The sequence below is a fragment of the Gallinula chloropus genome (assembly GCF_964237585.1).
Source record: "Gallinula chloropus genome assembly, chromosome: 1".
In the NCBI taxonomy this organism is placed as follows: domain Eukaryota; kingdom Metazoa; phylum Chordata; class Aves; order Gruiformes; family Rallidae; genus Gallinula; species Gallinula chloropus.
This window is the reverse complement of record NC_140085.1, coordinates 3,415,186-3,439,964: the sequence shown is the minus strand read 5'-3', so window position 1 is coordinate 3,439,964 and position 24,779 is coordinate 3,415,186. Positions and strand designations below refer to the sequence as shown.

The 24,779-nt window shown below is 45.7% G+C and overlaps 1 protein-coding gene across 1 annotated transcript in view; it reads right to left on the bottom strand.

Annotated features, from left to right (window-relative positions):
* The window catches only part of PLXNA4 (plexin A4), a gene marked incomplete at both ends in the record, with an annotated part of 461,339 nt that overhangs the window by 3,521 nt on the left and 433,039 nt on the right, over window positions 1-24,779 (bottom strand). Inside the window, 5 exons of the mRNA XM_084267731.1 lie at window positions 8,214-8,426; window positions 11,013-11,182; window positions 15,238-15,428; window positions 17,774-17,873; window positions 20,942-21,045. Coding sequence (XP_084123857.1) covers window positions 8,214-8,426; window positions 11,013-11,182; window positions 15,238-15,428; window positions 17,774-17,873; window positions 20,942-21,045 — 778 coding nt within the window. The remainder of the gene's footprint in view (window positions 1-8,213; window positions 8,427-11,012; window positions 11,183-15,237; window positions 15,429-17,773; window positions 17,874-20,941; window positions 21,046-24,779) is intronic.

The following is a 24,779-nucleotide window of genomic DNA, read 5'->3' as shown; positions in this document are numbered from 1 at the left end:
CAGGTCCTCATGAATATTGCATAGGCATCCTCCTGCTGGGTGAAGTGAAAAGTGAAGGTGATTACATCACAGCAAAAATAAGTGAGGCTGGTGCAGCAAAGTAGAGGTACTGTGTTTGCCAGCCTGGCTCTGACAACCAGTTGAAATATTTCTTTTCCTCTCTGGTCCAGCTAGTCATCAAATGGTAGCAGGATAGTGAGTATAGGGGTAGGGTGTGTCCTGTCTCACCTGGTAGCAATGGCCTCCTGAGTCTGTGACTCACAAGAGTCTGGACACTCCCCAGTCCCTTTCCAGCCCTACAGAGATCTTTTCCCACCACTGCAACACTCCCATGACTTATTTGAACTGTGGGAAGCTACATGCAATGCTCCCTGAAATGAAGGACAGGATGCCAGAATCTGAGTTCCAGGGCTTGGAGGCCACTCCATCCATAACTGACTCTCAAGCTGTGATCTCAGTGTTCTGGGTTCATGGGCCATTACCTACCACCATGCTTAGCTGTCTTGATCTTCCCTGGACTCAATTCCTTGCCCATCCCACACCTCAGCAGTCATTTTCCATTAAGTGTGTAAACAAGATATTGTGGAAATGTATTTTTTTTGAAAAATAAAAGAAAAAGGACAAATCCCCCTCCCCATCCCCCAAGTACCACGTACCAATAATCAAACCTAGCTGCTAGTACAGGGAGAAGAATTATAATATCCTTCCATCAAAACTCTGCCATGGCCCAATGACTTATTTATACAGAAGTGATTCTAATGAAGCCATCATTGCTCTATCTGTAGAAATTATGAATGTGTATATTAAAGCATCCTAGCAGGGAGATGACAACATCCCTGCTGAGTCTTTATTTACCTTCTATTTGAGCCCAGATCCTCAGAGGTACTTAAGGCCTCTCTGCCATTTGCATACCCCTAATGTCTTCAAAACCACTGTGAAGCTGTCACTGAACCCCAGAGGTCCTTACATTTTCATGCCAGCATTGCAAGGCTGTGTGCCTTTGTGCTGCTTCCCTTCGCCCCTGCAGCAGACAGCTCTCACTTACACCATAGCTGAACTGTGAGGGATGCAGGGGGGATGAGATGCTCCTCCACCACGCTAGTCCTGCGAGCCACCCTAAGCTGAAGACCACTAGATCTCACCAGAGACATGGACAGATGGTTATCTCACACTTCTACAGCCCCAGAGGCTGCATTAATGAGCAGGATTTTGGAACACAAGTCTAAGACAAATTCCCTCTGGATAAGACAGAAAAGTAGCAAAGAAGAAAATCTAGCTTAGCCTGACTCCAAAGGTTCAAGACTGAGACTCCAAAACAGAAGATGGTGAGTGCTTGGTCAGATGGACACCACTCGCTGGTCTGGTGCTGCAGATTTGCTGCTTCTTCCATATTTCAGTTTTGGATACCTCCAGTGGATCTTTTCCCAGAAGATCCTTAGATGCCTATCAAAAGATCCTGCCTTACATGCCTGAGTTTCACTCGAATCACAGGAGGTGCCTGAGTTCTTAACTCCAGGCTGTTCATTCTCTGAACAGAAGAGCCCACGACACAATCCGCTGCTAATGTTGCATGGGAAAGGATTTTGCATGCACTTGTATACATATTCCCCAAAATTATTTGTTCTTGATCCTTTCACATCTTCCTCTTTCTCTGGGCTTATTTTCTCCCTTCCCTTCCCTTCCCTTCCCTTCCCTTCCCTTCCCTTCCCTTCCCTTCCCTTCCCTTCCCTTCCCTTCCCTTCCCTTCCCTTCCCTTCCCTTCCCTTCCCTTCCCTTCCCTTCCCTTCCCTTCCCTTCCCTTCCCTTCCCTTCCCTTCCCTTCCCTTCCCTTCCCTTCCCTCTTCCTCCTCTCCTCTTCCTCCTCTCCTCTCCTCTCCTCTCCTCTCCTCTCCTCTCCTCTCCTCTCCTCTCCTCTCCTCTCCTCTCCTCTCCTCTCCTCTCCTCTCCTCTCCTCTCCTCTCCTCTCCTCTCCTCTCCTCTCCTCTCCTCTCCTCTCCTCTCCTCTCCTCTCCTCTCCTCTCCTCTCCTCTCCTCTCCTCTCCTCTCCTCTCCTCTCCTCTCCTCTCCTCTCCTCTCCTCTCCTCTCCTCTCCTCTCCTCTCCTCTCCTCTCCTCGAAAGGCTCCTTACTGGATCTGTTTCACAAGAAGGACTGTGCCTGCTGCCACTCAGTAACTCATTAACTTATCAAACGAGAAGAGAAAAGCCCCGTTGCCACTGCTTCCTCTCCAGCCTGAAATATTCCAGCTCCACTGTGGTTTAGGTAGCTTAGCATGGAGCTAATTGCCTTCCAAAAGATCTTTTTGTCATGGCTGTTGTTGTGCTGTCGCTGGGTTGGGACTGCACTCATTAATAATCATTTTAGCATATGAAAAGCTTGTAACGAATCCATGTGCTGCAGACGGCAGACGCAATTACAGCAATAACATAATTAGGGTTATGCAATAGCTGGCTGTATCCAGACCACTGAAGGAGGAAGAGATGTATGAAAGAGATATGGGGAACTGCTGCAGCTGAAGGGAAGCTTGTGAACAACCTAGCAGCCAGCTCTTTGATGGGATGGGATGAAGTGTAGCAATGCCAGGCCGTGCTGTCAGTTCTTCTGTTGACATGGCATGGCAGCTTTAGCTTCCTGGGGTGCATCTGAGCTGTGATGTTTGCATTTGTGCTGATTCAGCCACAAGACTCTGTTAGGCCAGGCTTGATCCTGGAAAGAGGTTCAATACAAGGCTGTGGGACACTGGTTGGACCTGGGCTAAGCTGTAGCATGACAGCTAACAAAAGGTAGTGGCCCCAAAGTTAGCTGGGAATCTCTGTATTCTTCCAGAGATTTGCCCTGAAGAGCTTGAGAGAATGATTCTCCCTGTGTATGCATCCACTAGTTAAGGCAATGGTTTTATTTTGCATGTGTATGGCTTTTCATCTCAGAATAAATAGTAGAGAGTGGGGTGGGCAGCACCCAGTCAATGGCTGAAGAGTGAATTGGCAAACAGGTAGTTTCTCTGGCTGAAGAATCCACCCAGCTTCATCTCAGTGCAAATGAGGCCCCATCTGGAGTCCTGTGTCCAGAGCTAGGGGCCCCAATACAAGATGTAGAACTGTTGGAGAGGGTTCAGAGGAGGCCATTAAGATGATTAGAGTTGCAGCAGCTCCCCTATGAAGAGAGGCTGAGGGAGCTGGGCTTGTTCAGGCTAAAGAATAGAAGGCTGCAGGAGGACCTCATTGCAGCCTTCCAGTCCAGGGAGCAGAGAAACAGGAGGGAAAAAACTTTTAAAGGGGTAGATAATGGCAGGACAAGGGGGATGGAGTGAAGCTAAAGGAGGGAAGGTTTAGATTAGATATTAGGGGAAGTTTTTTACAGAGACAGTGGTGAGGTGCTGGAACAGGCTGCCCAGAGAGGTGGTGGATGCCCCATCCCTGAAGGTGTTCAAGACCAGGCTGGATAGGGCCCTGGACAACCTTGTGTAGCTCCAGGCCTGGAGGTTGGTGTCCCTGCCTGTGGCAGGGGGGGTGGAGCTCTCTGATCCTTGGGGTCTCTTCCAACCCAGACCATTCTATGATTCTATGATGTGTGGGTCTGAGGTTGTACCCTCTGCCTATAGACACATTTTCATCTTGCCTGCTGAAATTTTCAGTGTGTAAGATCAACATGTTACTGCAATGAGAAAATATAAGGAGCTTTTTGGACAATAAAGATGAAGACAGACAAGTGAACAGTCTTCAGATACACCAAAAGCTGCAGCATGAGCTGTAGCCCATGTCCCTGGAGATGTGATGAGACAGCATGGGCTTTAATTACAGCCAAGGAGATTTTGGCTGGTCATCAGGGAAAACACTCTGATGGGAACGCCAGGAAAGCACAGGAAGGGATTGCCTGAGGAGAGCAGAGGCTCTGTGGTTGGAGGCCTTTAAGAAATGGGTAGACAAGCATCTGTCAGGAAGGCTTTAGACAGAGCTGATCCTGCCCTGAGGCAGCAGCTGTTTGGGTTGACCTCCTGAGGCCCCTTGCAGCACTGTTTTTTTATTATCTCTACTGACAACACTCCCCTAGCTTGACCCTTGGTATGCTGTATCTTGAGCCTTCTTTCTGGCAGAGAAAGGAGACACAAAAAACTGCACTTTTTAAAGGAGAGCCAGGATTTGCACCTGTCTTTTGATGCTCTCTTTTACAGCCCTTGGAGTCACCCCAATGTTCCTGTTTAAAACCTCAATAACTTACAATCTTAGGGTGCATGCAGCTTGTAATCTTTATTGTACTGGACTAGTCCAATCTGTCTTTCTTTCCAAACTTAGCTGCAAAGTGGCCAACAGCCATCATAAGCACTGCACTGGAAGAGACCACCTATTGACTATAGAATCACAGGTTGAAAAGTGATGTAGGTTAGTCCTGAAAGGGAACTGACTCTGCATTCAGCATGCTCTAAACATGCTCCCACAGTATTTTCTATAAAGCTTAAGACCTGGATATTTAAAGGTCTTATACCATACAAATTACAGTTGCTTCAAGTCAAGTAAATAGATGAGTTCACAGCCCCAGAACCAACAACTAGGTCAGATGATGTTTGCACTCAAGTTAACTTAATAAACTGCAGTTGCAATTCTGAGCTCTACAGATCAGGTCATTTCAAACCTCTTTTTGTCCCCAACTTGGCAAACCTATGTGAATAGCCTTCACTGGAAGATTCTTGAGGTGTGAAGAATATTTGCAAGGTCTCCACTGACTTTCAGCTTTACCTTGAAGGGGTTATTTTTAATGCACAATAAGCAGCCAAAAAGGAGACCGAGTCCCTGCAGGGATGTGAAAAAGGCACGAGTTCCTCTGCTTGCAGCTCTGCAGGTACTTTGGGCACCAGTATGCAATGGAAAAACTCTTTGCCTTCTGCTTTTTGTGCTCTGCCCCTTTTCAGTCTCCCACATCCCTGCCTCCATGCCAGGCTTCAGTAGGGAAACATCGTATTGATTGTGATGCAGGCAATTAAACGGTGTTAATGAAGTTCAAACAAGTGTTATCATAAGCTTGGCAGCATGGAGAGAAATGAAAGGTCAGCCACAGCCCTTTGTCATCTTTTCAGTGCGGTGTTGAATACTAATGAGACAGTCCCAATTAGAACAGGCTCCCCTTTGTATTGCTTGGGGATTGCATCAAATGCTCCCAAGTTCTCCAGATTTCTAGGCTCAAAGGGGACATTTGAAGTAAACTTGAAAAGATGCAGATCTGAAGCTGCTCTAATGTAAATTCAGCAAAGCCTATGGAGTTTTACTAACCCAAGTCAGATGAGAATCTGGTCTACCGTTCCCATTCTTTTCCTCTTTTTTCAATAGCCTCAGATAATGGTAATTGAAAGGCCTCCGCCTTGTTTTAGAACTACATTCTAACTCTTCATGGCTTCAACAAAAGCCAAACAGCCTGTCCCCATTTCCTGGGTTAATTCTCCTGCCTCAGACAGACCTTATGCTCTGTGCAGGAAACCCAAGTTGTGGCTGCACCTAGATAATTTTTTAGCATGGGTTTTTTTCACAGTGAAAGAACCCAGAGTGTGTAATTTGGATGATGAACCTGATTTTTCCCAAAAGTCAGGATTTATCAGTGGGTTTGTCTACCTTTGCTTCCAACAGCATTAAAAGAAAAGGACTGTTGAAATCAAACCTCCAGTTGACTACCATGTGGAGGTAGACCCTTGATCAGACCAGAACCTGTAGCTCTTCCCTTCCCAACACACATTCACACTCTAAAGAAGTAGAAAACTAATCTTTGAAGGACTGAAAACTAATCTTTGAAGGACTGAAGACACTTTCATATGTGCCTGCATCTTCTACCACCGTGACTCCCTTCTTTGAGTTTTTCGAGTCCTAAAGCCACATTCCATACTGAGAAACCAGGAGTTGCAAAGAGAAGGCTTGGGAGTAACCTAGCTCAGCTACCATTTCAACAGACCTGCTAAAAGACAAGGTCCTGTCTTTACTCCAAAGTACCTTCAAGTAGGGTTACAATCTACCCCTGACTAATTGACCTCTTACAGATTCTTCTTCATCAAAGAAGTTCATTTGGTTTCAGCCTCTTCTGATTTACTCAACCACTTCTTAAATTCCCCCTTGGAAAATCTTTTTATCTTATGATTCACTCTTTGAAGAATTCTATTGGTCTTGAAGGATGCTGTCTCCAGCTGATGCTGACTACAGAAATAGCTCCAATGAGTACTGGAAACCATTGGAGTTGGAATAACTCACTCAAAGTACAATTGCAGAATGGAGAAAATGAGTTCATTAACTCAGAGTAGAATTGAAATTATATTATATTCATCCTTGATATGTTTTTACTTTGATCTACCACAGCATCCAGGTACCACTGCCTTGAGTCAGTAGAACTGACACATAAAAATAGAAGCAGGGCAGAAGCTCTAACCATATGCCAAAACCTGCAGCTTCCCCTTGGGCTTCAGTTCAAGTTGTCAGACATCAGTGCAGATAACAACCCAACACATGCTGGGCAGAGAAATCTAGTGCTGTTTACTAGCAGCAGGAGGTGTTATGTACCTCGTTTGCAAACCCAGTTGTTTGGGAAAACTTCTAGGGAAATGCAGCACCTATTGCTGAAGATCACTGGGCAACAGGCTCTAGCTCCAAAAAGTAGTAAAGTGAAATCAATACTGGGAAAAAAAACCCAAAAGATTCCTCATGCAAGGTGTTGCATGAGGAAATACCTATGCCTCAATTTGTTGCTCAAACATACAATCTTCAAAGTTAAAAAATCAACCAAAAATCAAATTAAAAAAGAAGTATTTGTCCACAGAAACCAACCACCCACTACAAGCAAGGTTGCTAAAGCATCACTTGAGTATGACACCTTTGGGTCACTGTTGATCCAAACTTGATTTCTAAATGAATCTCAAAACACCTCTTTCCAACTATCCAGGTCAATCCAGCAATCAACCTCAATACATACCGAGAAACTTGGACACAGTACCAGAAGTAGGTCATAATTAAGCAAGGTAGCTTGTAAGAGCCTTACAGGTTGCCTAGAAACGACATTTGCAGAAGTGTTTAACCACATCTAAAAATAATTGTCCAGATAAATCAGAGACCAATGGGACTGTTACTGTAAAAAAATGTCACCTCATGCTGCCTGGGGGATAGGCCTCTTTGATCAGTCATTCTCTCCTTCCACGAAGTGAGAGAAAACCATCCCCACCAAAAGAAATACAGTGGTTTGTAGCACAGTGTGCCTACAGTAGCAGAGGTCTCAGAGAGCCTGCATGGCTTAGTATCAGTTTTAGACAGAGCCTATGAAGTCACCCAGACAAATCATTGGTTACAACTGGATAGCACTGTACAGGAATGATCTGTAAGACAAACCCATCCTTGTATTTACAGAGTAGCAATCATGCTCCATCTGTGCAGTTCCCAAATCTGTCAATAACGCCAGGCAAGCGTAGCATATTGGGAAACAAAGCACAGATCAACTTCTGCAAGGCTTGCTCCACCAGACAGCCTCCTGTTGAATGGAGTGTGTGATGTTATTTGCTTGTGCTGAGGAAAAACTTAAAGAAACTGAAGTCCCTGCATCCTGTAGGAATAGTCATCTTGGTAGTATTCTCAGTATAGTATTTTTTTCCAGGCACTGACTTTCGGTGCTGTAGATTGAGCAGTCCAGATACAGGCCTTGCAGATGTGGATAAAATGCTTAGAAAGACCTCTGACCTTCCAGAAAATACCTGCAGAGCTTCAGTCACCAGTCTGTCAAACTTATGGCATCTCATTCAAAGAACAGAAGATCCTCCAAGGAAAGCTACTGGACTTGGAATAAGGGGAGATAATTGTATGACCCTTGGGATCTAGGCAGTGTGGGGGCTGTCACAATGATGTTGAGAACAGCAAACCACTTCTGGTCTCTGTGGAAAGACTTAGAAGCTCACGTACTTCACAAGGCTCAAACACACCACCTCCCCTTCCTTCCTCCCTCTATCACTCCTCAACAGTTTCTCCTCAAGAGAAACAATGATGGCAAACACCTTCAGTTCACACCTCTAATTAAATTTCCATCTCTGCTGCAAGGCATGTGGGAATAAAAGGCTAATACAAGCCTTTTACTTAGGCAATAACTAAAGAAAAGAGCTACCAAAAGCAATGCTGAAGATGCCTCCTACCTCCATCCACGAAGCAGGGCCTTATTATATCACTTTCTGATGTCATTCCTCTTTCTACAACTGACACTCACCTTTCCACCCAGTTCTTGTAGCTGGGGATGTCCTTGGCATAGAGGAGCTTGTTGGAGGGTGAGTCTTTGCCAAGACGGTGCTCTGAGGTTGAACAGGAGTCCATGAAAGTCTGAGCCACTACAGACAGGCAGGCATCTGTGATGCTGTTCTTGTGGATGTCGAAGACAAACTGGGGGTTCTTGATCATGTTAACCCAGAAGCGTAAGGGCAGGCTGCAAGAGGGGTGGGAAGGGTAGAAGGGGTGAATCAATGGGTTCACAGGCTTTGTGTCAGATTGCAGTGATAACTAGTAGGCAGGAATCAAAGATCATGGTGTAGAGATAAGGATTTGGGGGTAAGTTTTGATGCACAACCACTTCCTCGCCTACAGATCTCTGGGGACAACAGTGGGGTTTATCCTTGTTATCCTTACGATCCAGATTTTATCACTCTTCAGGACAATGACAACTTAGTGAAGTTCCACACATAATTATGGCAAACACTGGCTGTTGGGGGACTTGGCATGTATTGTCACACTGCTCAGCATGTGTGACCCTAGCACACTGGGTACAAAGTAGTCTCCACGTGACAAAGAAAACCCTGTTGCCTCAAGGGGAAAAAAAAAAGGACTGGGGAACAAGAGTTGCAACTTCTGAAATTAAAATATGTCTGCCCTGACCAAGGAAATGTTAGTCTGGTTGCCCCTTTTTGCCCCACTGTTTCTCAAAAGAGCAGTTCGTGTGTATGAGATGCACTGAGGTATCTACCACCAGCCTTTGCCTTGAGCCTTTATGTCAGGGCAAAAGCAATGATCATGGCCTAGGAGCTGAGATGTGCCACTGGTCACAGAGTTAAACAATTGTTTCTCTGTCAGGTAGACTATTAAGTCTGCATCTTCCCAAGAAAAGGATATTTTTCACCTGATGTTCAGGCTAAACTCTCCAGTTCCTCAGTTACTTCCATTACAAGAGGCAATGGGCATAAACTTGAATATAGGAAGTTCCACCTAAACATGAGGAGGAACTACTTTAATCTGAATGTACCTGAGCCCTGAGCCAGCCTGCCCAGAGGGGTTGGGGAGTCTCCATCTCTAGAGACATTCAAACCCTGTGATCCTGGACACTGTCCTGTGAAGTCTGCTTGAGGTGATCCTGCTCTGGCAGGGGGTTGGACCAGGTGATCTCCAGAGGTTCATTCCAACCCCGATCATTCTGTGATTTGCTCATTTACCTCCATGTGTTCACAGACCCATCAAAAATTCCTCCCCAAGTCTGATACATTTTGGGTAACAGCAGGCAGTTGAGCATGTCCTGACAGAGGGATGACACCACATTTTCCTAAACCATTGTGTTCTCCTGAGCCATCACATTGACAGAGCAAAGGTAGGGAAGAGCTCACACAGGTAATTCTATCAGCCAAGCAGCCTCTGTAGAGGAAGGGGTAGAAGTTGGGGAGCTGCAGGAGATTCTGGCAGGGAGAGCTGGTGGGATTTGTGGGAAAGAAGCATTTTAGGCTGGGAATGGAGGATTCATGTGATGGGGGACAGAGTTGATGAGTGAATCATGCAGGACTTCTTCTGCAGGTGTTTGGATGAGCAGTGAGTGCATGTCTACGTGTGTGAGTGTGTGTACAGGTGTGGGGAGGGGCTGGGGGGGGTGGGGCTGATGTCCCTAGCTGGGAATAATGAAGCCGGTGATGTGACTTTGAGTTAATTTAATCTGATTGAACAGATTTCTTCACACTGCCCTTTTTCCCACATAGGCACACACTCTGCCTTCCCCCCCCTCCCCCCTTAAATAAACCTCCTGCTCATTTAGTCTGAGTGGCTGCAATCAGCCTTAGATTAGTGCCGCAGATAATGTTAATAATATGCTAATGTTTCATTAGTTGAAAGCCTCTTTGGTGCATGGGGTTTCTTTTTTTATGTCACTGCGCTGTGACGATCTGCCATCAGCATGGCTGGGAAAAGGAAAAAATGCATGAGCTGGGAGCCCCATGGCTCTCCTCTGCTGTTCCTTTTATAGTCCCTGTATTTGCACAGAAGAAGGGGAGGGAGCAATACCCCAGGGGACTCTTTCCAACAGGGAGATACAGTGGAGAGGAGCTGCAAAGATCTTTTCTCTCCACCGGGCTTTTCCTCACCATCCCATGACATCTATGGGGGCGGGGGGGTGCTGCCTGGAAGCCAGAGCAGGGGGCTGATGTCAGACTTCATCGATTGCCCCAAAGGAGACTCCAGTCCATCTCCAGACACTTTTAAGTGCTTAGTACCATTTGAGATGCTCTCCAAGCCTCCAGCTGCCAGTCCAGGAGGGTACAAGTCTCCTGTGGGTGCTGCATAATCCCTGCAGATATCTGGGATACCTTAAATAATATCTCAGGTGGCACCAGATGCCTTTGAGTGGGCAAACAAATGGAACTCTAGCCCCCCTCTGACTATAGCAAGAATTCAAACACCCAGTCTAAATGAAGACAGTGGTGCTGAATTCTTTCCCATGCCTCCCCAGAAATTCCTCTGGGCCCAGGCAATGCAGCAGTTAAACACTTTGCCATTTTTTGTCTTACATCCTCATGAGGTCCTCAAAAATACTGCTAACACCATGTAATACATGGCACACTGGGACCTGTTTAACCAAAGAGCTCCATCCTGGAGAGCATCCTTTAGGTTCTAGAATCTTTTGGCTTCCTCATTGGCTTCAGAAGACTGAGCCTGGTGCTCTGAACCCCACTGCAGGCTTCTCAGCTCCCTCAGCAGCCAGATACCATAACACATGTTCCTTTACTCTCTTTCCAGTGCAGAACTGAGGTGTCTTACTCACCAATTGCTCTTCCAGGTGTGCCGCACATGGGGGTCATGGATGTTGTGCTTGTCAGCCTGCTCATCCAGGAAGTCAAACATGTACTTGATAGCCAGGGGAAGTGCACTGCCACGGTGAGCAGTGCTGAAGATGGTCTCAAAGAGGTCATCTACAAATTTCTGGAGGGTGCCCTGTTGGGAGAAAGAAGGAGAGAAGAATGTGAGATACCAAGTGGGAGGAGGTTATTGAATTTTGGTACCCCACTGAAAACAGAGTATGACTGTGAATCAGGCCCAGAAAGTGTGATTGAAAAGTCAGAGCCATCTAATATCTGTTGAATGTGACATGAGCTGGAGACTTCAATACAGATGTCTTTAAGCAGGCATGTGCATCTTCAGAATATCCACTACCTTTGGTTAGTAGGCAGATGGAGTGGGTCAAGATACTACCTGTCTTCTCTACTACTAGCACTCCCTTCTAGGAAGAGTAGCTGAGCTGTGGTGGAATATCTTGCCCCCATCTCAGATATATGGTAATGGAGAGGCCCAGATATTTTGGGGTTGTTCAGCGTGGAGAAGAAAAGGATCATGGGAGACCTTAGAGCAGCCTTCCAGTACCTGAAGAGGACAACAAGGAAGCTGGGAAGGGACTTTTTAGAAGGGCATGCAGTGACAGCACAAGGGGGAATGATTTTAAATTGGAAGGGAGTATGTTTAGATTGGATATTAGGAAGAAATTCTTCACTATGAGGGTGGTGAGGCACTGGAATAGGTTGCCCAGGGAGGTGCTGTCTTCTCTCTCCCTGGAAGGCCAGTTTGGATGAGGCCTTGAACAGCCTGGTCTAGTAAGAGGTGTCCCTGTCCATGGCAGGGGGGTTTGAACTTGATAATCTTTAAGGTCCCTTCCAACCCTAACTATTTTATGATTCTGTGTTCCCACTGATTTTTCTGTCCTTTGAGTCCCACCCTCAGCTGCTTTAGTGCTTGTATGAGACAAAACCTAACTGTTTTCTCTACTGCATTTCATCCAGCACCAATTTGTAAGCTGGGAATAGAAGTCAGATGACTGTAGAGCAGGGTAGAAAGTGTCATTGAGACAAATGAGACATGAGTACCTGCAGAGGGATGGCTGGTTTATATCTGTGAGTAGTATAACAAATAGCACAAACTTCTTCATTGCCAAAAGGTCTCCTCCTTTTTTACTACTCATTGTCATGAGACTGAGTTAAGCCCTAAAATCAATGCATGGTTGTGTTAGGTACTGCTTTGCGGGTCTCCTGATGCTCCTCTGGGAGGAGAATCCCAAATCCCATGCTTGGAGAACTACGCTGGACAAGCCAGTAAGGACAGTTGACCTTTAGCAAGAAGGTGAAGAGCTGGGATATCAGAGGATGACCAGGCTTGGAGAAGGGGTAGTTGAGGAGCTGCAGGATGGGTTTTGGGAAGAATTGGGAAAGGCATGCTTTCCCTGCTGAATGGGGAGCTCTAGCCCATGTTTGAACCTCCACTCTGCCATCAGAACTTCAAGGGTGTTTACATGTGAACAAGCTATATGGCTGCAAAAATAACCAAAAGGCAATCAAATCTCTAACATTTCTTTTCCTGATATGCAAAATTACCTCTTCTGAAACATAAAAGCCTTCCCTTTCTCTGCAGACCCAGGAAAGAAATTCTCCTTACTGGAAACAAAGCAACCAGGTTCCACCAGAGTGGCTCAAGTTTACATAGTGCTAACAAATGCTTAATTAGAAATCTGGTGTCTCTTGCTGATTCACCACTTGATTTATTCTTCAGGAAACAAGCAGAGGTACCTTTTGCTTGTGTGAACTCCTACAGGGTGAATGAAGCCCTGCAGCACATGTCTGACTCAGAAAAGGCCCCCAAGGGGAAATCTTGTTGGTCTGACATGGAAGAGCTGCCCTCAGGTTCACTTTCTGGAGGGAATTAGTTCTCTACATGCTCACCCACACAAACACAAAGAAAACCTCTGAGGCTTTTAGGCAGGAGAGTCTAGGTCTCTGAGGTCAGGGATTTACCAGAATAAGAATCATTGTCAGTTTAGCTAAGTATTCCCTGGGATTGCATTACCAGCAATTGCTCTCTCTCCTCTTTCCTTTCCTCAAATGGTCATGATGAGGAAAGAAAATTGCTCAGCCCAAGAGGGGAAACAGTAAACCCCCAGATTTTCTCCTCTCTCTGTTGCTGTGCAAGTTTTGCAGCTGCTTTCCTGCCATCTCCACCCAAAAAAAAAAAAAAAAAGAATTAAAAAAAAGTGCAATTGTTGAATTTGTGATCTGGAACAGAAAGCAAAAGAGATTTGGTTGTGGGGCAGAGGACGTATCCCCAGACAGAGTAAATCAGCATTGGTCTGATGCCTGATAGTTTACACCAGCTGGGGCCCAGGCCCTGGGGAGCATCATTTTCTCTTTACATTGTGTGATCCATAACAGCATTTTGATGCCAGGGAGCTGGGTATGTACCAAGGGCTAAAGACAAAGACACTTTATCTCCAAATCCTACTGCAACAAATAGAGCCTGAGCGGGGACAGTGGGGAGAGTCAGACACCACAGGCAAAATGACCTGAACAAACGTGCAGGTAAAGCTTTATGGTAGGGTTTCACCATGTGATGGACACCTCTCTGATGTGTAATCCCAGAAGGCATTTGAATGAAGACATGAAATCGTGTTTGTGCCCTGGCAAAAATAGGTAATAGTCAAAGTTTCAGAGAAGGGAGGAGGACTGGGCTGCCTGATCGTTCAGAACACACTGAGGCAACACTGTGACCAGCCACACCTCAGCCACAGGTACCCTACAGTTTCTGCTTCTGAGATGCATTGAGATAACTCTCATGTTAGAGAGGTTTGGGCACAGAGATGTTCTGTGCTGCCAGAGGATGGCAGAACTGCAAAGGGAGTGTTTCTCTGATTATATTGCCTTTCTCCTTACCCACCTGAATCCCTGCTGGGGTGCCAAAGCTTCTTCATTAGTGCAGGCTCCTCCAAAGAGACCTCCATCCACAGGACAGAAGAGCAAGGAAGTGTAAACTCAGACAACTGCTTTTGTGGAGCCTTTACAAGTGAGTTAGGTGAAAGACAGTCTCGATTAGAGATCAAAGAAGGTGAAAGGTCTGAGAGCTCTTGTCAAGCCGGGAGTGAGCCAGCTGCAGCAAGAACCAGCCATGCCCTTCGCAGGGAAGGCACAGCGTGGTGATGAGAGACACTGAGTTCTTTCTGTGCAGACAGTGGCAATTAAGCCACTTTCTGTTTTGGAGCCAAAGTCCACTGCAGGAAGTTTTAGACCTGTCAGCTTGAATGATCTCCAGTTGTGCAAGTGTCCTCACCATGTCCCCTTGGCATCCCCTAGTTATGTTAAACACTCACATACTGCACCAGTACAAATATTTTGTAGATTCTGGCAAGCATCTACATAGGAGGCTGGTTTCCAGCATTTTGGGGAATATGGATTGGGCAGTTGGGATCTTCCCAACATCCAAGAAATGTTTTGGGAAAGCACAATCAGTCTGCACCACCCCTGGGAACAAGTCTTCACAGAACAAGCAGTCTTTGCCCTCTCTTCAGAGACCTGCCATGAGCCAGTGGTGATGTGAGAGACATCTGGAGAGTCTGTTCAGGATGTCCCTGTTCTTCTCCCTCTTGACTTAATCTGTATTTTCTCTTTGGAAACCCTGAGCTTTCTGTGTCTCAGTGGTGATGGACATCTAACTCTGCTTGGTCTCCTTGGACCTCGCCAACTGTTAGCCACATCATGGTCAACTTAACCCTCTGCCAAGTCATCAGCATAAGGCCTGATGGGCCCAGGGCAATAGTACTGCAAAATTGATGGTTTGTGGCAAAGGAGCCTGTTTCAGACTGTGAGGCGTAGCACATCCTTGGAATCTTATCTGGGTACATTTACTACCTGGCTCTTCATTTGCTCAATTTTGCTACAAGCTACAAGGCAGTATAATCAACAACCCCATCATATATCTACCCTTGTACTGACTTCCTCCATCACTCTCACAGCCCTGGGTTCCTTACTCCTCGTTGCTCATCAATGTCCTGTTCCTGACTCTGCTTTCTAAATTCAAGCTCCTTCACTCCATGCTTGGAGCACTCCTCTTGCCCTGTTTTCCTTATCTCTTTATTCTTCATTGGTATCCTTTGAGGAAACTGATATTTCTTCTAGGAAAGAAGTTCACCTGCAGCCTATGAAAACACATTTCTTAACCTCTCCCCCACCATGTACCTTAGTGGCAAGTAGCCTTGTCAGGTAGATCTCCGAAACCATCTTGCTGCCCCGGTCACCCTCCTTTTGGTCACCATGTTCATGGTTCTTCACCAAATGCCACATCTTGACTCCACTCTCAAGGTCAGGGGTGATCATGGGGGTGCGAGAACGGAGGCTGTCGGGGCTGCCTGTGTAACGGATCATGTTTTCTGCAAAGAGAGGCACATGCATCTCAGTCCTGGTAGCACTCATATTGGGATTAATGGGTTCCACCACAAAATATGCTAATGACATGCCACCTAATAGAAGTTTTTCATCAGACAAGCAAGAAGGAGACATCATCTGTCTGGGTTTGGTAGCAGATACTTCTTTCATTCAGTATATGGAGTGGATGGTCATACAGATTCTGGTGGGGGTGTGAGTCTATCACAGCTGGTGAATCCACCCTGGGGTGATGTTAGTTTGGGTCTCCAAAGCAGTAAGGATGTAGCAATGTTGTGATGTCTCTTCTCTCACAAGCTCTGCATTTCCATATTAACGTTAAATAAAATTCCTTCAATCAATATATAACAATAGGCAGTGGAGGCATATCTCCTGGTGAAATTAGGGTGTGAGATAGAGAAGCCCCAAAGCAGTTATATGGACCAGACCTGATTATCAAAGCATTATTTTATGACTGAGTTATTTGCTAAGCAAAACCAAAGGATGATGCCAAGCCAGACATGAGATCATGTCTACATTATTAAATTAAACAAAGCTCAACCACTGACTTTCAGTTGTCCATGGTCTTTACCTCTTATCATGTTCCCTGTAAAGCTTTGGCCTGGAGGAACTAGCAGTGTCAGTATCAGACACAGCCCAGGACTAAATGAAGGGATAGCACCAGCTACTCATTGTAACCAGCGTGGACAAGTACAACTTGTTTTCCCTGCCTGGATGCTAGCCATACCATGCCATGCTGCTTGGCATTATGGCCAGAGAACAGGACATGGCCCTTTTGCACAGTAATAGTCATGTAGCTAACGACTTCCTGCCTCATTCCCCATTGCCAGGCTTAGGAGGAGAAGCCTCCCTTCCTTTCTTTGTCATCAAGGCAGTCCAGTGACTCCTGCCGGATCATCCTCTTCACTCTTGTTCTGACAGAAAGTAAACCACAGCCCCAGGTAAGTCCACACAAATTTCCTCTCCAAGGACACCTTTAGCCTCCAAATTTTACCTCCCTTTGCCTCTGAGTGATGGCATGAGGCATTCCCCTCTCCCTGACCTTCCAGCAATGCTGCAGATAGTCTTTTCCAACCATAATTAACAGAAGTGTTGCACCTTTCTGTAGCAAGATCTGAATCAGCCTCATTAATGCATTACCAATCTCTACATATTAATTATCAGATGGAATATCCTTTTCCTCTCTGAATGCTATTTTCTTAATTGCAATTAACAATCACTTCTGACCCACCACATCTTCTCCTCCCCCTGCATTCTTCCCCACTCCCTCCTCCTGCAAAAATCAAATGGCAAAAGAATTAAAGAAATCCAACAGAAATTAACCCCCCTGAAGTCTTCCTTTTCAAAGGTCACTGTGTCTTTCAGTAATTGCAACAACATGGCAAAGAGGATGAATATTAATAAGTCTGGTGGATTGCTTATGTCCTTGGAGAAAGAGGAAGGGTGCTCCTCTGGACATTGAGTAACTGTATTTTCCCTCAAGCTAAAGGGAGTGAGGAGGTTCAGAGATGCTTTCATAAATTAAAAAAACAAACCTCCAAAACCAAAACAAAAATCCCAACAAACTGCTGTCACAGCTGCATCCAAGTTGGAGGGTGGGTTTGCAGCACTCTGGGCATGCACTAGAGATTTTTTGCTTTGCCAAGATGAGACACATCTTGGGCTGCAATTCTACCACAGGAGAGAAAGGTGTGTGATAGTGTGGCTGAGACTCAGGAGATCTCTGGCTCTACGGAAGTGTTTCCACCTGGTCTCTATTAAAACAGCTGTCTCAAGCTCAGTTTTCTCATGGGTAAAGTGGGAACAAATGCCCATTTCCTTGTGATATACTGATGTAAAACCTCAGCAAGACATTTTTGTTATTATTATTCCAGCTGCAAAGTCCCTTGGGATAGTTCAATAGATAGGTGGGACACACAACATGTGCTCTGAGATGTAACTGCAGACAGGCTATGCCCTCTGTAGACTCGTGTTGCCCACTAGGACAACTGAGCTCATTCAGTGTTCTCCCTCACCTCTCCCTGTGCACTCTTAAGAGTGAGATTTAGTGATCTAAAATGTAGGCAGCTAATTATATAGGCCTCTCCTTTTGTTAGTGAGGGAGGAGAAATACTTTTTCAGAGCAATCCAACCACTTTGATCAACAGCTTGGACCAGACATGGAAGTTTTAGTTGGTTTAATCCTCTCCTCTTGCCATTCCTCAAACAATCATATCAACTACTCATCTGCCTTTCATTCTCTCTTCTGGTGCTCAGTGTCTTGTAACTACTGTCACGTTTGGAATCTCTCCTCCTGTGCCCTCTCAATCTATATCAGCACACAAATCCTTACCATACTTGCTGGCTGAGGTCCGAGAGACTGTGGAGTTGTTGACTGCGTTGTAGGCAGTGACTTGCTTGGAGACTAAAGCTACCACAGATCCATCTGGCACCTGTAGAGAATCACAGAATCATAGAATGATCGGGGTTGGAAGGGACTCCAAGGATCATAGAGTTCTAACCCCCCTGCCACAGGCAGGGCCACCAATCTCCAGGCCTGGATCTACACAAGGTTGCCCAGGTCCCCATCCAACCTGGCCTTGAACACCTCCACCTCTTAGAGAAAAGAGAGACTTTTCAATAAGCTTCAGAGAACTGGCTGAGAAGCAAGCCAAGGGCAGCAGAAATTCAAGCAGCAGAAGCTAAGCCTAAACCAGTGTCACTGTAGGCAGGAAAGTAGTTTTGGCCCAAAGCTTCAAATGCTTTCTTTGGGGGGGGTCTATTAATAACAAAGGGACATAATTTCCTATAAGGCTGGTAGAAGCCCTCACTTGGGCAATAGAACAACTGATGATGAGGCAGATTCTGCTCCATCCAGATCTTGATTCAAGGCCCCATGACAGCAGTGTGAATCTCTGCACCAGCTTCAGTAAAGCTGGCAGTAGGCTCTTCACAAGGAAGCTCTTATGCAGGACAGGAGCATGAGAAGAACAAAATCATCTGAGCTCTGTCAAACATCAAAGATGGGATGAGATGTTCCATAAGGATGATAAAACTGAAGGGAAGTTTTCTATTCCTTCCAGCTCCATTGCAGGTGATAGCTAGGTACCTAGCTCAGATATAGATATCCACATTTTCCACCTTGCTTGATCCTGTAGAACTCTCCATGCACAGTCTCCACGTTCCACGTGACAAATGCATTGCTGGGCTGAAGTAACTATCACAACTTCTTTCCCTTTGCTGTGTCAGATGGTCTCAGACAGGGGAAAGTAGCAGGTTTAGGGTGGCTGTGCTCTAGGATGTCATGGCATGGTGTTTCAACAGACAACAGAGCTTTCTGAAACAGGCCATGCTTTCCATTTCTACAGCTTACAATTCATGTGGGTCCTGTATCAGAAATATTAACCAGCCAATGGCTCAGAGGAGCTGTATCAGGAATATCTGTGATAAATAAGACATCATAAAAAGGAGATGGGTGAAAAAAACTCCCCTGCTAACAACGTCTAACTCTTGTCTGTGTAATAATAATAATTAGCACTTGCATAGAGTTTTTCATCTTCAAAGCACTGCAGAGGCTAATTATATAGCCCCTCAGCAATCACAGAAGGCAATTATTGGCTTTTTGTAGTTTTACCCCTGCACAACAGTTGGGGAAACTGAGGCAAAAGGAATATCAGTGTCTGTCCCAGCATGCTCCTTGTCTGCCCTCAGGACAGCCAGGATAAATCATGTAGAGCTCAACACCCTTGCAGCTGATTACCTGCTGTGCCCCCCAGCTCATCCGTTTGCCTGAAGCAAACAACCTGGGAAAGGAAAGGAAAGGGAAAGGAAAGGAAAGGAAAGGAAAGGAAAAAAAGGAAAGGAAAGGAAAGGAAAGGAAAGGAAAGGAAAGGAAAGGAAAGGAAAGGAAAGGAAAGGGAAAGGAAAGGAAAGGAAAGGAAAGGAAAGGAAAGGAAAGGAAAGGAAAGGAAAAGGAAAGGAAAGGAAAGGAAGGAAAGGAAAGGAAAGGAAAGGAAAGGAAAGGAAAGGAAAGGAAAGGAAAGGAAAGGAAAGGAAAGGAAAGGAAAGGGAAAGGAAAGGAAAGGAAAGGAAAGGGAAAGGAAAGGAAAGGAAAGGAAAGGAAAGGAAAGGAAAGGAAAGGAAAGGAAAGGAAAGGAAAGGAAAGGAAAGGGAAAGGAAAGGAAAGGAAAGGAAAGGAAAGGAAAGGAAAGGGAAAGGAAAGGAAAGGAAAGGAAAGGAAAGAAGGAAAGGAAAAGGAAAGGAAAGGAAGGAAAGGAAAGGAAAGGAAAGGAAAGGAAGGAAAGGAAAGGAAAGGAAAGGAAAGGAAAGGAAAGGAAAGGAAAGGAAAGGAAAGGAAAGGAAAGGAAAGGAAAGGAAAGGAAAGGAAAGGAAAGGAAAGGAAAGGAAAGGAAAGGAAAGGAAGGAAAGGAAGGAAAGGAAAGGAAAGGAAAGGAAAGGAAAGGAAAGGAAAGGAAAGGGAAAGGAAAGGAAAGGAAAGGAAAGGAAAGGAAAGGAAAGGAAAGGAAAGGAAAGGAAAGGAAAGGAAAGGAAAGGGAAAGGAAAGGAAAGGAAAGGAAAGGGATGCCTGGTTTGTTGATGAAATAAATAGAAAACATCTCCACTCCCCCTGAAAAACATGTTCTGGAGTCAGCCAGCAACGCTTCAGTCAATCTGAAGTGAAAAGTTTTGTTTCCTTTTCAAATTCTTGCTTGCTGCCTCCTCAGGTCAGCTCTTCAATGAAAAAAAAAAAATAATATAATCTTGTTATGAAAACATAGATTGCTGAGGTGTGATTGAGGAAATGACAAAATTGTCAGCATTGGATTAAACCTAATGAGGTACTTTTTATTTTATTTTCTTTTTTGGCAAGAAGGGGAAGGACTGTGGGGAGCTTTTGATCAGAACTACATTTTTTTAATTAAATCCATCACTTCTGAAATATATTCTTTGACATTTTTAGCCCTCCCAAAGTCACGTAGAGAGGAAGGGAAGCTCTATCCCAAGGCAGGTCACATAGACCAAGCCAGGGATTGAAACCAAGGTTCCTAGGTCAGTGCCGACTCCACAGCACCATGCTCGCCAGTCAAGCTGCTTTTCTCCTTCTTCCAGACACTAAGCCTCTTCCCTTCTATTTTTCACTCTTCCATTCTTCTGAACTCTGCTAGCATGAGAAGGCCTTTGATGCACTGGAAAAAAGGGGGATGGAAGGGCTTGTTTTCTGCTTGTCTATATAAGAAGCGCTAACTGATGTTGTCCTAATGACCTCATCATCTCTTGCATCTTTCATTCATCCATCAGGGCTGCCTCTCCTTTGAGAGACAGAGGACTTCTTTTTTTTCCCTTGGCTTCATCTTTAAGGATGTTCTTGGTAATCACTACAAGGGCAATAGAACAGGACAATGTTCTCACCACAGGAGGTCCATCCAGTTGTTGCCCACCTGGCTCTTTTTTACCTTTGCCTCTTAGAGAATAACACTTTGTCCTTCTCCTATTGTCCTTCTACCCCTTATCTCACAATTACCTGGTAGTGTGCCAGTGTGTTGAGTCTCTTCCAGTCATTCTCTATCTTGGTTGTGATATCTTCATCCTGAAGGATCATCCTTGCCCCACTTGCTTGCCGCCACTCTGCAAGGAGAACAGGGACATTGAATACTGCTGTGCAAAGCCTCTGAGATAGGGGTCAGAGCCCTGGCAATCCCTATGTCCATAGCCCATGTGGTCACAAATGTCCATGCTACATCCATGTAGCAGCATGTCAGTCGTTGCCACTATGACCTCTCAGATGCCTCCAACCACATACAACATACAAATGCACAGACAACCTGAGCCCTCTTTCCAGAGGCAAATAGAAGACAGATGAACTATCAAAAGTTCAGGAAGATACTTTAGGAAAGTGTGTAAAATATCATAGCCACATGGCAAAGTTCAGGGTGAAGTCCTAGGTTATCCAGAGTGGTTGTTTTAGCCTTGATGAAATGATGTTGTTATCACAAAACAACTTTAACATGGGAAACTCCTACCCCTTTAAAGGGTGAGACAACACAGAGAGCAGAACACAGAGTAGTTGCCTACAGAGATGAGAGGTGCCAGGCTAGGGTATAACAGCACGCAGAGGTGAGCTCTATACAGACAAATAAAGCAATGACCAGAGAGCTGCTGATTCATTGGCAGGGCTGAACAGAGCAAGGCAAGGTGCTTTAGCACCTTGGTTAATCACAGTGCTTCACTCTTAGCTTACTCCCTGTCTCAGGTCTTCTCCAATACAGCTTTTTCCAAGACCAACCTGTCCTTGTGTACATTAGGACAACACAGGACAGGTAACAATTGAATGTGTCGGGGGTACAACTGCATCCCCATCCCTCTTTTCTTTAGCAGCATAGGCAAAACCCCTATCAATATCTAGGAAATGTCTAACAGCCAAGCCACACAGAGGGCTCCTGGGGCAGAGCAATGTCTTCTTCAGGACAGCACCAGACCCTGTACCAGATTCAGTTCATCTCCATTAGTACTTGCCTAAAACTTCTTACTACTCACATCCATGGAGTGATGGAGAGTATGAAGCCTGTAGCTTTGGGCACAGTAGAGACACAACAGGGAGAGGAGCCAGAGACAGAACCAACGTCCTGCTCTGTGGGTCATGTAATCTCTGCCAGCCTCCAGCAGTATGTCTGTGGGCAGAAGGGCTCCAGTTTCTGATCACATTCTCCACCTTTCAGCCTCTACCCTGAAATAATGCATGCATCTCTTCTGCAGAACTGGAGCACCCTGTGACTTGCAAATCTCTTGCTCAGATCTTGAAGGATGCTCCATGTGGAGGATTGTCACAGCTTTCCCCACAGAGGACTCACAGACTTGCCTATTCTTAAGGAACATGTAAAAATGGCCTAAAGAAAGTGACACCAGGGAAAGTTGTGGCTTACCCATACCTGGACCATACAGAGGTACCTTTTTGGTTGTCATGCCTCAGTCACAGTGACCCAACCACATACAGATGAGTCAGAGCCAGAGCAAAAGTCTATTCATTTGCAGGAGTTAATTAAAGTGAACTCTTGGATATGGAGACATCACCTGCCACCTCTACTTATGCCTCCTCATGTAAAAATGCAAGGACCGTTGCAAAATTCTTTTGGTTTCAGCAGTTTTCTTATCACATAATTAAAATGTATTGGGAAAGCTGCCCTTGCCTTTGTTATTCATTTAAATTAGCAGGAAGAGGTCAGCTTCTGTATTTATTGCTAGGTGCTGCTTTGGCTGGAGATAATCAGAGAGTAAGCAAAGGTTATGTTGGCTAAGCACTGATGCTGAACTTCCCTTCATTTAGTCCAGCCCCTTAGATCCTCACCTACATTATCCTAGGGATGTCCAAAGGTGATGCTCTCTGTTCATTCCTAAATGGACCAGATTCCTGGAAGTTAAGTGGCCCCAGAAATTACTTGGAAGACAACAAAATGCTGAAGTTTGGCCTGGGCAACAGGGCTCTTCCAAAGTGCTCCAGAGAGTGCCAAAGCCACTTCTACTGTCATGGAGTGTGTCTCCTGTCTCTTCCTCATGGCCTCCTGGGGACAGTATCTCTCTGACCTCTTTTCTTCAAGGCTCTGCACGTCCCTATGGTCCTCCTCTCTCCTAACTCATCTTTGGGGAGAAACATGCACTCATGTAGTGTTTTTGGGAGGCATGCAAAGGTTGTCAGCGTTGCACATGGCTCAGATATGAAGGACAGGCACAGCTTTCCTCATTCTGTGCTTTATTTGTATTCAAGGGCTGGACAGGGTCCTCCGACCAGCAGAAACTCTCCCTCTGCTTCAGGGGAGCTGAGGACATCATGGCATGTCCCTTCAAGCCCTTTGTGCTCCTGCACAGACACAGATTACCAAGTCCCTCCCTTGGTCTTCCTGCAGAAAAGGAGCCACACAAGGAAGAGGAAAGCTCATTCCAACTCCACAACCCCCCTGGGTAGCCTGTCCCAGGGCTCTGTCACCCTCACTGGGTAGAAGTTCTTCCTCATGTTGGTGTGGAACTTCTTATGCTCCAACTTGCAGCCATTGCCCCTTGTCCTGTCTCCACAGACCACTGAAAAGGGGCTGGCTAATTCCCCCTGCATTCCACGCTTAAGATATTTATAAACATTAATAAGGTCCCCCCTCAGTCTTCTTTTCTCCAGGCTGAACAGCCCCAGCTCACTCAGCCTTTCCTCACAGGGGAGATGCTCCAGGCCCTTAATCATCTTCGTGATGCCTTACAGGGCAGGTTCAGAGCATCTGGCTTCAGTTGTGCAGCCCATTTGCCCTGCCCACATACAAATCACTTCATCACACATCTGAGCAGTGACAGAAAAGGACCCCTAGTCACAGTCCACCAATTCTTTCCAGTCCCCCAGGAGCACTGCACTCCTCCATGAGAGCAAGCCAAGGTGGTCCCACACCAACCTGCAAGGGAACGCTGTGGCTGTGAGCAAGGGGATGGGAAGGGAGGGCACAAAGGAGGAAAAGGTGACCCTGAAATCCATATTCACAGCACTAAGTGAACACTGTTAGCTTTGTCCTCGCTGGCAGCACCCTGCCCCTTCTCTCATCAGATCTACACACTCCTCTGCGAGCCAGCACAAAGGAGAGACATACTCCAATCCAATTTGTTACACTTCCACCTTCCGGAGAGAGGGAGGGAGAGGGGGAGGGAGGTAAAAAAATCCCATTATCTTTATCAAGCTTTCCAATCAGGAGCAGCGGTAAATGCAAACTCAGGAGACAGCTGCTGTGAAGCCTTTATATTTCATTCAGCAGATAGTGTATCTTTTTATTGCATGCAGGAATTACTTCTCTTTTTTTTTTTCTCTCTCTTTTCTTTCTTTTTTTTTTTTTTAAGAAAGAACCTTTCTGTTTGACTTGACTGGGGAAAAGGAAATTCCAGGGACTTTTGACAAAGAGGTGTTTCTTTGAGGTGTAGCAATGCCTGGCTAGGGAATGACTCTATGGGGAGATGAGAGATGGGGACATGTCCTCCTGCTTCTCAAGTTCTACAGAAAATATTATACCTGCCTTGTGCCTTCTCTCTGATCTGGATCACCCTGAATATGCTCACTGAACAGGGGAAAAATGTACAGCAGAGGGAACATTTTTCAGAGGCAATTGAAATACCCAGGCTAGGTCACTGCAGGTGCCTTCATCTCATCAAGTCATCATCAGTTGACCCATCTTTTACAAGCATTACTAGGTCATGAGGTACACCATCCATCTCAGTCAACTGAGAGACCTTATGGCAGCCTTCAGGGGAGACCTAAGAGCCCCTTCTAGTACCTGAAGAGACCTAGAGGAAGGCTGGGGAAGGACTGTTTGTAAGGGCATGGAGCAATAGGACGAGGG